The following is an 18,669-nucleotide window of genomic DNA, read 5'->3' on the forward strand; positions in this document are numbered from 1 at the left end:
TTGATGTTTTTGTGTTCGACAATTATATAGTTTGTTTTAAAGAAGAAAACATTATTAACAAAAGGATTTTCATTGCGTCATAAGCTGGATATATTTGTGATAAGGAAGAGCACAATATTCTGAGCAGCTATCTATAGTCATACATCCTTAACAACTTTCTGTACCTGTCCAACTTATTTTGTGATTTCACCAAATTCTCTATTTATTCAATCTAACATCAGTTCTTACAACTTTCTCTACCCATTCACAATTTCTCTACATACAGAATTTCACCCACACGTATGATACACTTTCTCTACTCGTATACAATCTAACCATCTTTCACCACTTTTCTAGTTATTTTATTTAAAATTTATCTTTATCAAGTACTTTTTCTGCCTATCCGGAATGTCTTTTACCTTCACCACTTTCAATACATGTTCGATTTATTTCTTAACCATTCTATCGTCATTCAACTATCATCTAACGTCATCGTTTTACCTGCCTACATTTATCCTTATCATTTTATCCACCCTGTCTGTTACCTAACTTTCTTTATCCTTTAGGACACTCACCTACCGTTACACCTTTTTCTACTTCTTTAAATTTTCGTTTCAAAATTTTCTAGGAACCTTGATGACCACCAACCTTAAGTACCCACACCTTAAACTATGCTAACTACATTCTCTAACATTCCAAACTGTTATATACCATCATATGACTGCCTTTTATTTTTTATAATGCCTGAGAGTAGGCCAATGGTTAGCATGCCATAGTGTGGATACAATGTTCGTACAGTATTAGAGCCGAAAACAAAATCACGATCCACACTTTGGTGCCGTGGGTAAGTTATAAAAGTGGTGGTCAGTCCCACTAATTGAGTAGAGTAGACCACGACTTGGCAGTGGTTGGTCCTTACAAGAAACTTTCCCTCTACTATCATTTCAAAATTAGGGAGAGCTAGCACATTGGTTATTAGTATGTGTGGAATTAAGTACAAAGCTACACAGTGTGATCCGCCCATCACGGTTGTAGAAACCTGATTTCTAGCGTTGTAAGTCCACAGACATTTTGCTGTACCACTGAGGTGCGCCAGAACGTTGATGGTTCTCGGACAGTTTTACGCAAGATTCATCAAACAATCATCTTCTTTACTAATCATGACCTCCGCTACCTGAACTGTTTGTCATCTTCTTTACTAATCATGACCTCTGCTACCTGAACTGTTTGTCATCTTCTTTACTAGTCATGACCTCCGCTACCTGAACTGTTTGTCATCTTCTTTACTAGTCATGACCTCCGCTACCTGAACTGTTTGTCATCTTCTTTACTAGTTATGACCTCCGCTACTTGAACTGTTTGTCATCTTCTTTACTAGTTATGACCTCCGCTACCTGAACTGTTTGTCATCTTCTTTACTAATCATGACCTCCGCTACCTGAACTGTTTGTCATCTTCTTTACTAATCATGACCTCCGCTACCTGAACTGTTTGTCATCTTCTTTACTAATCATGACCTCCGCTACCTGAACTGTTTGTCATCTTCTTTACTAATCATGACCTGAACTGTTTGTCATCTTCTTTACTAGTTATGACCTACCTGAACTGTTTGTCATCTTCTTTACTAGTCATGACCTCCGCTACCTGAACTGTTTGTCATCTTCTTTACTAATCATGACCTGAACTGTTTGTCATCTTCTTTACTAGTCATGACCTCCGCTACCTGAACTGTTTGTAATCTTCTTTACTAGTCATGACCTCCGCTACCTGAACTGTTTGTCATCTTCTTTACTAGTCATGACCTCCGCTACCTGAACTGTTTGTTCTTTCTTTTCAAACTTTCAAAATACTCGTTATCTGAAACGTTGCCGCGCATGGCCTTATGGCCGTCCATAATTTAGCAGTCTATTACCCTATATTAGTGTATTTGTATTATCCTGTACAACATACCACCACATTTTGCATCACCCTGTACAACATACCTCCACATTTTCATCACCCTGTACAACATACCTCCACATTTGCATCACCCTGTACAACATACCGCCACATTTTCATCACCCTGTACAACATACCTCCACATTTGCATCACCCTGTACAACATACCTCCACATTTGCATCACCCTGTACAACAAATCTCCACGTTTGTATCACTCTGTAAAACATATCTCCACATTTTCTCAAACACTTCAATCTCCTCCTTAGAAGATAATGTTACCTCTGAGCTAATGTCTCCCATAATGATTTTGTTCTTTACAGTGAGATCATCTACATTTAAATTAAAACAACATGCTCTTTTAAATTTCTTCATGTCAAAATCCACTATAACACCAAAAGATATAAAATGCTGTCTCTATAGAACCATATCGATTAAAATGGTGGCAAAATGGAATAACCTTGTTCGAGAAGCAGCTACTAAATAAATTCTACATTTAGGAGTTCATTATTGGGTAACTTTGTATAAGTGTAGTGTTGTTGGAGAATGTCTTTATTTTCATACATAAAGGGAATTTAAAATTTTGGATTTCATAGGTTTTATAAAATGAAAGGATTATCGATCTTAGAATAACATCTTTGGTGATTTTACAGTGGTAAGACCAAGTTCTGGTAAACAGTTCTTCTTAATATAGTGTATTTATTAAAATATCTTGAAGCAATGCAACTGAATTATGTAGCAAACAAGTATCGGCCTGTCACCAGTAGCTATATGATTAGTACGATGAGTTTCTATAGACTATAAGAATATTCTATTTACAGTGGCTGCAGATGTGTATCAACCATTGGATGACGATGCATCACAGTCAGTATTAGAACTCATGATGCATGCTGGGCTTAAAATTACAAAGCTACAAACGAAACTTTGTTTGTATCAGTCATTTGATACATGTCAGTTTTATCGTATATAACGCCTTATGACGGAGAGGCGTGATCTATAAATTTTGTGGATTACATAACAATAAAAGTGATAATTTTTAGCAATTCTTTATTTATATTCTGTGTACGGGTGTCTCTTGAAAGATAAATAAAAGCATAGAATAATGTTCCAGCCATACACTGTGCATGTTGCGCGTCGCTGTCTACTATGGTTTTCATTAATACAAAACATTATATGATCAGTTTGGTTTTAAAGTACACAAATCCTAAGCTGAAATGCTGTTTATACAGTCCATTATTATACATCAAATTTTATTATGGATAACATCTAGATTGATTGATAGTTTGTGATATTATGTACTCAATTTTACTGAAAGCCCGTATAAGGCCAGTAAAAAAGATTTGGTAAAACGTATGAGTAGTCTTACTGTGATGTAATAGTTTAATAATGTTTTAATTTCTTTTCTAATGTTGTAAAACTACCAACAACGTAATATGTTAACCTCCTTTAGTTCAAATGAATGTGACGCAACTTTTTCTAAGTTTGAAGAGTTTCGTTGGTTTTCAATAAAAAAAACTGAAAATTTGTTATTAGCTTTACAGTTTTCAAACACTGAATGATAAATAATATTGATACACAAGTTTTAGTCAAATTTCGTAGTTAACTTTAAGATATGACGTAAAAAGGAAAGAAGAATTAAGAAAATAATAAGTATTTTATAAAGTATTAGTTTAACCTAAAGTTTGAAATGTTCCGATATACAATGAATCATACTAATTTTTCACGCCCATTTAAAAAACTCGATATAATTCGAACAGGAAATTGTTGTACTAAAGATTATTTTTATTGTATTTAAATCAAATATACATAGAGCAGAAACATGTTTGGAGCCATTGTAATAGCGTTAGATTAATATATGCAATATCACAGACGTCATATATATATATATATATGTATAAACAAACACAAAAAAACAGTATTTTCATATATTTATCTGACGTGAATGCTTTATACCATATGATACAAGTATATAGAAAGCTGTGAAAAAGCGTGGTGTTATCCATTATTATTGTATACAAATTAAAATATGTACATTCTAGCACCCCATTATTCACTTCTCATAAATATATAACAAAATATGTGTGTATTATTAATGAAAAACGAAAGTGCCTGGTGGAATAAACGAGTTTTTATGGTCTTTAACAAAATAAGGATGGTGTTTAAAATACCACACTGGGTAAATAATGCTCATCTTCTCGTTTATGCAATGCACAACAGAAGACATAATTTTGACAATAGATAAAAATGTTTTCAATATATCGAAAATATTTAATACTACGGAAAGAAAGCTGAAAAAAATCAATCGGTAAATTTTATGGATTTTTTTAATCACGAATCATTTAGAATCTTTAAGGTATTGATAAATTATATTCATAATTACTGATCCAGCATAAAATTTTTCATTGTGAGAAGCAGAAGTCAACTATCTTTTAAATGTTATTTAAGCTTCTTAATTGTAGCTAAACCTAACTGTTAACATTAGTACACTGGATATTAATAATAAATATAATAATCATTTCGAGCCTTCATTCACAGAGGTTAAAGAATGTCTTTCTGTAATGCCTTCAAACGATCATTCTTCAAAAGTAGGCACATTTAGAAAAATAAAATAAAAATGTTTTCTCTCCATATACTTTTTTTAATCACAGAATAATCGTTATTTTTAAATGTTGAAAGTTTTATTCATTGGTGGGCAGGTAAAACTAAGGTGCTGGAACTGAAGTGCTGGAGCTGTAATATCGATCTAGTTTTAAGGTGAAGTTTCAACTAAGTTTAAACAATATTAAAATATCTAATATTAAAAACGTCATTAAATCGTTAGAAAAATACTTTTGTAGTTTAATGTTTCAAACATAAAGTACATTATTTCTTATAGCCTATGCGATAGTTATAATGACTGTTTGAATTGTTTAAAACTATGTCACTGGAATTAACATAAGTCACCAAAATATGCTTTCATTTGACTAAGGATTTTATACGTTACTATGCCCATCACAAAATCAGTTGAAAATCAACGAATTTGTAGAAATTACTTATCCGCGATTATTTATAGCGCTCAAATTGATAGGCAGTTCATATACGTGCACGTGCAAAGTATTTTGCATTGTAACTTGGAGTTGAACATCTAATTTGTATATTTATTATTATTCAGATGTATGACTATGTTCTAAGAATGTAACAAACGCAGACACATAAAAAAACAACTTTTCACATGTTCATCTAAACCAGTTGGAATAAGCAGAGGAAACAACGATATTATTTAAAGAGACATTATTGTTTGCTGCAGTTTCTCCAGTTCTACTCGTAATGAAAAGTTCCCTCGTTATTTAACTTATGCTTAATAAATCAATCTAATTCAAAAACATACTGGAAGATTATATGCCAAATTTATTGTGTTGCTTTGTGGCTTAGCCTTATAAATTAAAACACTTTATCCCATACTTAAAGTCTTTCGTGACATTTGTTCTCGAGATAACTTTAAATGAGTTATAGTGTTTTATTACATCGCAGCCATGACGTATCACGCTTGATTGGTTATCTTTATTAGCTTGAGTGTTCACTTATACTTTAAACCATTAGAAATGTTTCTAGGAATTTTATCCTAAGATACATGAAAAGAGATGTCCTAAACATACGATCCCAAAACGACTGAAGATTGCTACAAATAAGTAGCATTTTATATTTAATAATACAATGCATGGTAACATATATCGAGTTCCGACGAGATTTAAACTGACACCGTCACTTGCCAACCTCTACCTTCGCTTTTATGAAAGTCAATAGTGAAACAAAAATCCCACAGACATTTAATCCAATTAACTATCATAACTTTACGTTTGATACTTTGTAATTTTTGATGAACCATAAAATGTTTAATAAATTTTTGATGAGAATTAACAATAAGCATAATAGCATAAAATATACAGTAGAACACCAACAAAAATACACCATTTCAATTTTAGTACTTTTAATAATACAGAACGAGAGATATGATGTGTATCATGAAATCATATTCACTGTGTTTGTAGTTTAGTTTTGGAAGCTTTCTACCAGACGTGTTCAAAAGAAATTTTGTTAAAATGTTGATTCAATTGGCGCAAAAACTCTTATTGAAGCATATATAAATAAGGAACTAAAATTTTTAAGTAGAAATGTATATCCAAAAATTATGGTTTATGGTACTAAATAAACAAAATGTAATGTTTTGTAAACAATCGATAATTATAGTGGTAAATATAGTCTGTATGCGAGAAATCACTTAAACAGACTTGTTCATCACATATCCTCAACGGTAATTTGTTTGTTTTTTTAGAATTTCGCACGAAGCTACTCGAGGGCTATCTGTGCTAGCCGTCCCTAATTTAGCAGTGTAAGACTAGAGGGAAAGCAGCTAGTCATCACCACCCACCGCCAACTCTTGGGCTACTCTTTTACCAACGAATAGTGGGATTGACCGTCACATTATAACGCCCCCACGGCTGGGAGGGCGAGCATGTTTGGCGCGACTCGGGCGCGAACCCGCGACCCGAGGATTACGAAGTGCACGCCTTAACGCGCTAGGCCATGCCATGCCACCAACGGTAATACGGAGATCATAGTGTATATACAGATGTTTTTTTTTTTTTTCCATTACAAAGATAAAATATCGCCCTTAAGATCGTACAAAGCAGAATTACGTTTAGTTGTAATTCTAAATCTATATCCAGCAGATGGTTCTCTACTTGTAAATGAATACACCAGCATGAGAACAAACAACAAATAAATTTTAGAAATCATGCATTGCGAGTCCATGATATAGGTATATATCATAAGTCATTTAAACGTTATCACCAGTGCTAGGAATAAGAGGACAATATACGAGTCTTCTAATTTCTTGTTATTTCTTAATTATCAAAAATCTTGATCGGAAAAATTATTAAACTTTAACTACAAGTTTCTTTTTCGTGTATTTGGAGGCTCCAGAAAGGAAATGGAACTGTGAAAGTCACATGGACGTTTTAAAAAAAAAGTCCTCACGTTCATCACGTTATAGCAAAATCTAATATTAGGAAGCAAAATACCAAAGGAAAACGTAATAAGACATTTGAACTTTGGATGTTTCGGGTGTTTACAATTACTGTCATCAGCAAAGTATAGTAACATATACCACATATGTATTAAAGAAAACAAATTAATAACACAGAGATAAATACGCTGTGTAGGAGGGAAGAGACAGACTACAGTTTAAAAGCTCAAACAAACTCAAATACAAATGACTTTCAAATCTTCCTTTCGAACTGAAATACATGCTGAAAGCTTAATATTTCTTTTCGTTCGACGGTCATCTGTATTTACAAAACTTTACGGCAATCAAAAATATGTACCTGTGAATATATGAGAGTTTCGAGTAGAAATGAACAAAAACTCCACTTTCATTTTTTCTCTTCCACTCGTATAAACAGCGAAATCAACAATCATCCTCCATTTCTGTACAGAAATGGTTTATCAAACTAATTGTAACTTTACCCTCACCTGGTTCTTTTATACGTAAGAGGGCTTAAAATGTTGAAAATTGGGTTCCAATGCCTGAGGTGGGAAAAGCAATGATATCCTAGTGTGTACCTTTATATATAGTATCTCATAGTACAGAATGGTTCAAAAGGAAAATTAAAAATGTGGCACAACTAACTTGTGAAGAACCCTTGTGTACATCTTGCTCATTTATTTTATTAATGCCAGAATGTGTACATTTCTAAATGTATACAGCTTATACATGTTTTAGTTATTGTAGAATAGAGTCGTTAACTTGCGATATAACAGTTTAAACACACACACACACATACATACATTATTCAAAACGAAACAACCTATGCTGTTACTTGTAAGTGTCATGTGTAGAGGCGCTTGTTAATGGACACGAGCAACAAGCAGTCACCAATATTTAATTTCCTAAGTGATTGTTTCCTGAACAAGAAAGACAAAAAAGAACGTAATATCAAACAAGAAGTTAAACATATTGTGACTAACTACGGTTCTATTTTACGTACTGTAACACGTTTTATCGTCACTGATATTTTAACGTGTATCAAATCATATGTTACAATTCATACTTGGTAGTCTTATGATCAGTTAAACTCCCACACCAGGTAATATCTGGATGTTTTTTTGGCTTCTCGTGCTGTGTCTTATCTTATAATAGCATGTTTTTGTTTTTTTTTTTCTGTCAGGTCATACATACCTAGTTGTTGTTTGAATTCCTGTATGAGAACATGTTATGATCGTTTTCTTCTCATATCAGGTCACACCTTAGAAATCATTTGATTTCCTGTATCAAGACACATTAAAATAACTTATTTTCTTTAGGTTACTTACTTCTGGCATTCTTATAACTTTCAATATCCCGAGTCATACTTTTAGATCTCTTTCTTTAAAACATGTTTGTTTCCGATAATATGTCGCATCGGATAGTTCTAGAAATCCGGTACAATCTCATTTACTATGATTATTTGTTGTCCACAGCGAATCGTACATCACGCTTGCTTGTTTTCTAGTACAAACCTGATGAATGCTTAACTTCTTATGAATTGCCACAATTAACAATTATCTAGTAATCAGAAATTCTTCAGCTATCTACGTGCGTTTCGGTCAGAAACTGAGATCTCTATTTTATCAGTCATCTACTTTAACTAGTACTTAGTAACAGATCTGTTATGAACATTTTTGTGACACTACACAGTGTAATAGTAGTTACTTTTGCTGTTTAAGTGATTCATCAGTAGAAACCAGGAAAATAAGACATCTCTACAGTTCTTTCAGTTTCACAGTTACAACACTTTCTGAAGACGAAATTGAGCTGATTACATGAGAACTTTTGATCATCATAATCAAAACAAAACAAAAACAAAATAACATGGATAAATTTATATCACACTGGTTACAAAACTATGTGGTGACTTAGTACACAGTTAATAAAGGGAAATTTGAATGCAACCAGCTTTCTAGCAAACCGGTCTATGTTCTTCTTTCCCGATTGTAAAAGTCACCTGCCATTTTTTGTTATTCTGTAGTTTGTCCGCCGGAAGTTTAAATACGTTTTTTTCTCGACCATGCCTGATTTCGAACGTGAGAGGTCCATCGTTCTCCAAATCAAGCATATCTTCTAACTTCAGCGACCGCTTCTGTGATTCGTCGTCTGTCCTTGGAACTGTTGTTGCTCGAAGTAGATCCTCGACTGTTGTAGTGTGAGTATATTTTGTAGCGGAACCTTCGGAGCTCACTTCTACCGTAACCGTATCAGAAGGTTGGGCACCGTTTTGAAGACTAGCACTCATTACTCGATGTACCGACTCATTAACAGATTTTTTATCTTTATTATTTGTTTCTCCCTTTCCTGAAGAAGACGAAATTTCTTGCTTTCTGTCTGAACTATTGTCTTGTTCAGATTCGTTATTCTCTCCACTTACATCTTTCAGTTGCCCGTTATAATCAGTAACTAAATCAGTTGTCACTCTGTACCTACTTTCAGTTACTTCAGTAGTTACTGTATCATCTGTTTTTCCATTACTTGTTATAATATTTCCTTGAAGATCGAAGTTTTTACCAGTCTCTCCTTCTTCCTCTAAACTATTAAAATTCTGGAATCCGTATTCGGTCTTCTTGAGGTGGGAATTATCAAGACTCACATCATTACGTGCAACATTACTCGCTGTGTCTTTATGTGACACAGGCCTATTTTCGTTATTTACCTGTTTATACTGTTTCAAATTACTTTCATTAACATTCGTTTTTGACCTTAGTTCATCATTTTTCATACTTTCTCTCTTTTTGACTCCAGAAGGTGCTGCTACAGTGGATCCTATATTTCGGTTTAACACAGACCTTATAGTAGATTTATTTGACGAACGATATATATGGTTTGAGCGATTTTGAGAGTTTGTGTTTGTTTCACTAGCTGTTGTTCCTCCACTTGATGGAGGAGAAATAGCCGGCAAAACGGACTTCCCAGGAACATTAGGTTTTGGGAAAAATGGTTTAGCTGAAAAAATAGAATTATGACTTAAAATCATATTCAGTTAAGGCAAATAAAATAGAACATTTGAGAGAATCTGTGCATTAATGCAAGTTTATCATATACAAATAGACGTGCGATAATGTTTTAATACTTGGAAAAAGCAAAAATAAAAAGAAATTGGTGCATGAAACAAAATAAAACATTTTTACCTGTAAAAGTGACTATTAAAGAAGTCTTAATTTACAGTGGATTTGTTGTAGAATAGTGTTAGTTTTGAAAAATTACGTACCTGGCCGACGTCCGTGACCTTCTATGACAGGATTGTTTTTCTGAAAAAAAAAGTAAAAGGTTAACTTTAGAACATTAAAAAAGGTTATAAGGTGAATTAGATGGAAGCTGATAAGTAAATAAGTTATTTAATTTGAATATTTGTTTAACTCAGTTTTAAATATTACTATTTATAGCTTTGTGGACACGGGAATTCTATAAAAGTCTCAATTTAAATTACGTTTGACATTTATTATTTGTATTATCAAAAATATTACTTAATGGATCTGATAACCGTGTATGTTTAAGTGCATCAGACTACTTAAGTAATATAACAATATTTCTGGTACTTACTTTTGATGGTAAAGATTAACTTACCTTAATTTGTGGTATCTTTCCTTGATTCGACAAAAGCCTTATTTGTTCTGCAGATATGATAATAAATATATTAAGTTTAGAGTTTATTATAAATTAATTTGTTGCTGTTTTCTTTTTTATTGAATAACAAGTTAAGTTTATATTTCCTCCTACACTTTAGCTTTTTATAGCAATAACCGTATAAAAAACATAAAATATAGTTGCCTACGTAAAGTAACTATGTAAATAATGATCATTGGCGATATAGAATACACGATACATTGACATTATTGAGGTTATTGAAATTGCAATATTTGAGGTTTCATCTTAAAATTATTATTCTTAACTTAATTTACCGCGAACTGGAGTTTATTATCAGACATTTTTAAAATGTAAATAAAACCATGACTTGTATCTCCAAAGTGTAAATTTATTAGTTCAATATTTCGTTATTACAGCTTCGTTAGGAGCTATACATATCTTTTACGAGTTCACTAATACAAGTTTAACTGGCTTAACGAACTTCTAGGATATCAATAGCTCCTGACAAAGCTATAATAGCGAAATATTGAACTGAAAAAATTATATTTTGGAGATATAGGTCGTGGTTTTATTAACATTTATGGAAAAATTAATTTTATAATGATTAAATAATTTAATTAGGATAATAATAATAATAATACTTTACAGCACACAGTGTATATGCATTTTAAAAATGAAACAATGAAATATATCACTTTTAAATAATGTAAAATATTACCAAATATATATTTTTCATAAGTTTTATAATTATATGGCCCTTCAAATTCCCGTAGACCAGCTGCCACCACGTCCTTTCGTAATTTGTTGGCTAACCTCTGGACAATGACAGCTTCGTTTCTGCGACCATAGCGTTGTTGTTGTTTTTTCATTTCTTCTAGATCTTCAAATAATCTTTTCTCCACCTGGTTCCTACTATGAAATTACTTTTTATTTAGGCCTTAATGACCAGCTAGTACAAATAACTTCATTAAATTTTCCAAACAAGAAACACGTTTCAGTCACATTAATATATCACTGTAAGAGCGCCAAATCATTAAATTAGAACGTATAAAAATGCAACTCTTAATGACGAGAAGTTTAAATTAAATAACCAAATTCATACAAGTTTTAGTTATTAACCCTTGTATCCCGGTCATTGTAATCTGTTTTATTTATTAATTTGTATTTTTTGTTTCGTTTAGAGTAGTTTATTTCCTAAAACTGACTGCAGACGATAAAAGATCGTCTTAGCATCATAGTTTTAGCATCATACATCCATCTATTAAAATATTAAAACTTAATCGAAGTACACGCAAAGACAAAATATGCAAAAATAAATGTAAAAATACAATCATTTAAAATCATAGGAGTGTGTAACTGTTTACTAACATTCAAATATATCCTTCTAGATAATCAAACGTTTTTTAATAAATTTTATACTTAACATGCTATTTTACCGATGCTAAATATATATATATATATAGGGTTGGTCGATTTCACCGAGCTCGTAACCATTATTAAAATTAGGAAATAAATCTAAATTACCTCTTTCTTTACTTTAGAAAAAACTGCAAAAGTGCAACAGAAAACCACAAATGTTAATTCGAAATAATTTTAAATTCGTAACATTATACATCTATTGATATTTACAAATTTCAGTTTCATTGACCTGTGAGCCGTGTCTGACTAAAAATAACCCCCGGCATAAGTTACACAGCATACGTGCTGTTTAAGTCACCGTATCGAATAACATAACGCACAAGCTGCTCACTAGTATAATCCATAAAGATTTATATGATTTTGTTTTCATTAACTTGAATTTTAAGCTTGTATTTTTAAGTGTTAGTTACTTTTATAATAATAAATAGTGAAAACAAACGAAAAATAAAACCTCGTGATTAAAAATCAAACATTTTTATTTTTCAGGAAAGTTTAATATTTATCTGTAATTTTCTAAACTGTCATATTATACTTCATTCTCTAACATATATGTAAAAACAGTCGTAGATAAACGATTCTTTTCAAATGATGAAGTGGTGGGCGGAGCCAGTATGGTGAATTTTATAAATATTATGATAACTCAACGAATAAAAACGTAGGAGGTTCTTATTTTATATTCTAGCTTCCCAATATCAAATATTTGAGTTTATACTTCGTATGAAACCTTTGGCTTTGTATTGTTGGCGTCATAAAATATAATCTGACCTAACCCAGAAAATGACGTACAAGCGTGACACACAAAAATCGAAATTTAGTCATATTTTTTAATTTCAAATTAAGGAATTAACTAATGTATAATACTAAGAACTAAATTAAAATAAACAGTTTGATACCAAGTTTATTGATATACGTTTATAAAATATTTGTTCAAAACTTTTGAATGCAAGTTAACATACGTGATCAAATATGCCCCTGACCTTCAACTACCACTATAGGGTTCATTAATTACGAAGCAGCTACACTAGTTGCTTTTTAATTAACTTTGATTGTTTGTTTTTTGAATTTCGCCCAAAGTTACTCGAGGGCTATCTGTGCTAGCCGTCCCTAATTTAGCAGTGTAAGACTAGAGGGAAGGCAGCTAGTCATCACCACCCACCGCCAATTCTTGGGCTACTCTTTTACCAACGAATAGTGGGATTGACCGTCACATTATAACGCCCCCACGGCTGAAAGGGCGAACATGTTTGGCGCGACGGGGATGCGAACCCGCGACCCTCGCACGCCTTAACACGCTTGGCCATGCCGGGCCAATTAACTTTAAACTAGCTAGACTATTTATTTTTGACCTGGCATAGCTAGGCGGCTAGGTCGCCTCCACTCGCGATCCGAAAGCCGCGGGTTCGAATCCCCGTCCCACCAAGCATGTTCGTCCTTTCTTTCGTGAGGGCGTTATAATGTACGATTTATCCCACTATTCTTTCATAAAAGAGAAGCTCAAAAGTTTGCGGGGGGGCCGCTGATGACTAGTTAACTTCTCTCTGGTCTTTCAGAGCTAAATTAGAAACGGCTAGAGCAGATATCCCTCGTGTAACTTGGCGCGAAACTAGTTGTTTTTTTAATTAATTATCAAGTAGCGACAATAGTTTTCTCTGCTGACATGAAATCAGATTTCCTCTAAAGAAACATTTAAGTGGCCACTTACTACTAAGTCGTGAACTAAGAGTAACTAAACCTTTATTGAGAGGAGAATAATCACTGAACAATTTGAAAACAACTGTTACTCAACTTTTGAACTAGCTATCTTTACATTCTGAAATTTAATTGGTTTGTTATGAATTTTATACGAAATTGCACGAGGTGTGTCTGCGATAGCCGTCCCTAAGTTTGCAGCTAAGACTAGAGGGAAAGTACCTACTCGTCACCACCCACATCAACTCTTGGGCTATTCTTTTACCAACTAGTAGTGGCATAAAGAGCGAACACGTTCAGTCAGATGGGGATTCAAACTCAAGAGCAACAGATTACGAGTCGAGCGCCCTAACCACATGGCCATACCAATCCTGAAACTTGATGTTGTAGTAATTTATTTAATAATGCATAGAACAGATCCACACTTTAAGATAATAATTACAAAATAACTTACATTTTTATGCTTTTCTGCATCGCTTCATCGATTACGTCATCTTTTATAGTATTGTTATTGTGTAAAACACGTTGTTGATTAGGTTTCACTTTCGGTAGTCCTACAGAAGATCGTTTACTACGAGAAACAGGTGCTTTGGTGTCTAGTTTCGATTTCACGTGTGCAACATTCACTTTCCGGTCCTTAGGTCTCACAAATGTTTGCCCATTTACTATTTTATATTCGTCACTAGGTTGTGCTACACTGTAATCTTCTTCAGCGCCTGCATCCTTAAAGTTGACGGATAGTTTTTTCATTCGAATGTTCCGCATCTCTTCTTTATATCCTTCTTCTTCTCCGACAGATGAAACGTCTGGTGTATCAGAACAATGTCGTTTATCGTTATTGAGTGCCTTCGATTTTCGCGAATCGTTAGTGTTCGTTCTATCAGGTGACTGGGTGGTTGAGGACGGAAAGTGTTCTTCCTCAGTCAGCAATAAGCTATTTCTTTTTTTTGTTTTCAAAGTATATCTTGCTTTCTTCGCATTCGGATTTTCTTTTGCATCTATTGTCTCTACCTCATCTTCTGAAAGTACTTCGTCGTCAATACTTTCTTCTTTACGCTGAATGGCTTTTCCTCTTTCCTCTCTACCCTGTACTAGTTCGTCTTTCTCACCTTCTTCAGCCGTTGCGTTAACTACACTATCTGCCTGCTGCTGTTTTTCTCTGCGTTTAGTCAATTTCTGTTTGACAGAAACAGTAGAATTTTCATCTGCTGTTTTATTAGGAGTCTCTAACGGGATAGTTTTGTCTGTAGTTGGTAACACCTTCAAGTTTTTAATATTAGTTCACTTTTAGAATTTCTAAGAAATCCGGATTTTTCAGTGTCCGTTGTGTATTTGTTAGTTACTTTCGATGATGTCTCTGTCATTCCAACTAACTCGTAGTGATTATGTTTATGATTTTCTTCTTCCTCAGGTGGACTGGTCTGAGAATTGACAGTTTTATGTTCATTTAGTAGTTGATCTTTAAAACGTTTACCAGTTTCTAAAATGTTGGTCTCTTCCAATTTACCTGTAGCGTTTTCATTAAAATCAGTTTTATCATGATTACCAGTTTCTGGAATGTTCGTTTCTTCCAAATCATCTGTATCGTTTTTGTTAAAGTCATTTTTAGCATGATTACCAGTTTCTAAAATGTTAGTTTCTTCTAACTCATCTTTATCGCTTTTGTTATTATCAGTTTTAACATGCGTACCAGTTTCATTGTTATTTTGTTCATTTTGTCTACTATCTTTTTTAGCGTCATTGTCTTTGTTTGGTTCTTTCTGTCTATTATTTTTCTCTTCAGTTTCTTTATGGATATTATATTTTGTGTTTCTCTCGTTATCTTCTAGTTTTGTTTTGAGTACAATATTTTCACGTTTACTGGTAATATGGTTTTCTTTTCCATCTTTAATTTCAGTCGCTTTATTTTTTTCATTAATTTCGTAATATTTTTTTATTTTTATTTTACTCATTTTACGTGACTCATCATCGTAATCATCTTCTAACGATTCCTCTTCTTCACTGTATCCTTTGCGATTTTGAACGTGCCTCTTTTTTCTTTGAGTGTCTCTTTCTTCTGATTCGCTTTTATTTTCATCTTCATCGTTTTCTGATGTAGCACGAATTTGCCTGCCTTTTCCATCTTTGTGGGAACGTTTATCAGTTTGCTCTGCTATCTGGCCTGTGTTGGCTTCTTCATCTTCATCTATGTGTACAATTCTTTGCTTATAACTTTTATTTCTTCTCGATTTCTTCGTTCTTCTTCGAACAACATTTTCATTATTTTCGTATTCCTCAATGTCGTCAGAATCGACATCATCTCTATAAACGTTTTTTCTTCTTGGACTTCGACGCTTTTTTCTCTCAATGTGAGAATCAGCTACACTGTCTTCATCCGATGCTTCTTCCTCTTCAGATTCCTGTCTGTTTCTCCCTTTTCTCCCTTTTTTGTTATCATCAGAAGCAGTGATATATACATTTGTGATGATGGCTTGCCTCATTCGGTGTTCTTTTCCATCATCCTTGCTGGTTGAAGTTTTTTCAATACTTTCTTTCAGATAATATTGTCGTTCGATGTCCTTGCTCTTGGTTACGTTTTCATCCGTTTGGAGACGCGGGGTGTACCTTAGAACTTGGACATCAGCATCTTGTGTGTCTATTTTACTTTGATCAGTCTGCACAGACTCAGAACGCATTCTTATCTCGTCAAAACTCGATTCCAAACTGTAAGGGTTCATCTTATTAACAAAAGGAGAAGACAAACTTTCTTCTGATGGTGTGATCCTTTGACCCGGAGCTTCTTCCAAGCGACCAATGAATGATCTACCAGAACAAGAAATACATTTAAAAAATTTAAAGATAATATTTTCTCCTACTTTTCGGTCTCATTAAAATTAACAAGTAGGCTGTTATTTCAACATTTGAATAAAGAAATCAGAATATCAAATCTGCCTTTTCGATAGAAATTTAAAATATTGGAACATCATTTGGTAAAAAGGACGTCAATTAATGTTTCATATACAAATAAAAATAAACGAGACAGCAACGTTCTTTAATTTTCTTTCAGTGATTATTTTGTGCAAGTTTGTTGAAAGTAAGCAGAAACAAAAACGCTATACATTGAGACCCATAATATCATTTAAAGTGCATGCACCATTAATGCTTAGAGATAAACAATATTTAGCTCAAGTTAAACATATTTTCGAGTAACATTAACATAAGTAATTATGAAGAACAGTTTTGTAAAAACAATTTTTACTTGTTTTAAACTTTCATTTATAGAGAAACATTTACACTTTGCATCTAATGCTTTAGAACAAAGCATTAGATCATCAACAACACTATCTAACAAGATTTTAACTTTTTCTTGTTCCTGGACAGAAAGTGTTATCTTCCAATTGCTTAGTCCTAAAGTAAATGGGAAAGACCTATTTTACTCTTCAAACTTTGGTTTTGTGACCTAGGAGCGTATAACGAAAAAATGATGGGAGACTATATTTGGGGACTGATACGTGAATGTGATTTACATTACAGTCGCAAATCTCAAAAACACTACTCACTTCTCAACATTTTGGTTCATATTTTCATAACTTTAGTATAAATACATGTAAATATTGATTCATATGTTGTTTTATTCAGACCTTATGTAAATGAAAATGTAAAAATTTGCCCGTTTTTACATAGAAAATAGGTACATTTCTAAATTTCATTATCTAGGTCACGAAAACAAAGTTTGAAGGAAATAATGGCCATTTTCTGTACTTTTACAACACAAGCAATTAAGAAATAACACATACTATCGAGGAAACAAAATTTGTGTTACATAGTGTAATCAAACCTTCAGAGTATTTTGGGTAACACACCTGTTTAATTCTTAGTTCTTTTGCAGTCTCATGTCCACAAGCGAAGTTCATTTATACTAATGGAGTGGTGTAATTACAGCATAAAATTGTAACTTACCATCTAAATTCTTGTTTTTATAGCAACACTCGACTACTAAACTCTTGGGTTTTCTGACAGCTTACTGTTTGTAGATCATGTAGTTCGCTTACTAGCTCCTGATTTTAATTTTCTTATCTCTATGTTATATAATTTACACACTATTTTTTCCTTCTGATTTTTACACTACGCAACTCACATACTATAATCTTGTTCTGTTAGTAATCCTGTTTGAAGATGATATTAATTATATATTACATCCTAGGTTCTCTAATAGACTTCTGGCGGAAGATATTAGACTCACCTACTCAGTTCATGGTTCTCTAGCAGCCTACTGGCTGGTACTGCTCCATGAAGCTGAAGGTACTTAGCACAGCTTTTGTTACCTCTGCGTATAGTTGCATCTAACGGGGTCATTAACTGACCCTGTTGAACAAAACACATCAATTAATAATGACGGGAAACACACTTGAAATAAAAATGTATTTTAAAGACTACTAGTATGGGTTTAAAACTTTAATTTAAATAAAGTACAGAACAACGTTATTTTGCAATTTATTTTAATTAATATCACCACAAAACCTAATTTCTTATTTTGTTAATCACATAGCCACCAACTGGGCTATCTGTATTGTGTCTACCATGAGTATCAAATCCTGTTTTTTGTTCCTTAAAGAAACTGAGTTTTCTAAATGTTCATAGCCAGGATCTTTGCTTTGCAATTCTGTAGACGTGTCACTGTCCAACCAGGGGTAAGGGTGTGAGCAGTGTTTTTAGTCAAGTTTATCAGAACGACACGACACTAAGGTAACTACAATTTCGAGAATATTTAACTGTTATAATATATACTTATTTTACTATATCTGAGATCTTAGAATGACACTTTTAAAGCAGTTTAGATTATTTGTTTAGATAGAATTATCTAATAACACGAAAAATACTTAATTACTATTAATATTTAGTGCATCTATTTTTAGAGTTAATTTTATAAACTAAATTCAAATGTTTGTCAGTATAATAATTTTATAATCTTAGTCACATTTTTATTTTAACATAATATTACATAAACTTT

General features: G+C 32.9%; 2 protein-coding genes across 2 annotated transcripts in view; both read right to left on the minus strand.

Annotated features, from left to right (window-relative positions):
* Window positions 1-3,701: 3,701 nt before the first annotated feature.
* LOC143222757 (uncharacterized) lies at window positions 3,702-14,945 on the minus strand. Its single transcript, XM_076449702.1, has 5 exons — window positions 14,134-14,945; window positions 11,290-11,480; window positions 10,551-10,597; window positions 10,195-10,234; window positions 3,702-9,929 (listed from the first exon to the last, which is right to left on the minus strand). The coding sequence occupies exons 1-5, from the start codon at window positions 14,442-14,444 to the stop codon at window positions 8,893-8,895; spliced, it is 1,626 nt and encodes a 541-aa protein (XP_076305817.1). The 5' UTR covers window positions 14,445-14,945; the 3' UTR covers window positions 3,702-8,892.
* The window catches only part of LOC143222756 (uncharacterized), a 38,751-nt gene continuing 35,023 nt past the window's right edge, over window positions 14,942-18,669 (minus strand). The window contains exons 9-10 of the mRNA XM_076449700.1: window positions 17,902-18,023; window positions 14,942-16,481 (exon numbers count right to left, since the gene is read on the minus strand). Of these exons, the coding sequence (XP_076305815.1) occupies window positions 14,942-16,481; window positions 17,902-18,023 (1,662 nt within the window). The remainder of the gene's footprint in view (window positions 16,482-17,901; window positions 18,024-18,669) is intronic.

The sequence above is a fragment of the Tachypleus tridentatus genome, chromosome 8 (assembly GCF_004210375.1).
Source record: "Tachypleus tridentatus isolate NWPU-2018 chromosome 8, ASM421037v1, whole genome shotgun sequence".
NCBI lineage: Eukaryota > Metazoa > Arthropoda > Merostomata > Xiphosura > Limulidae > Tachypleus > Tachypleus tridentatus.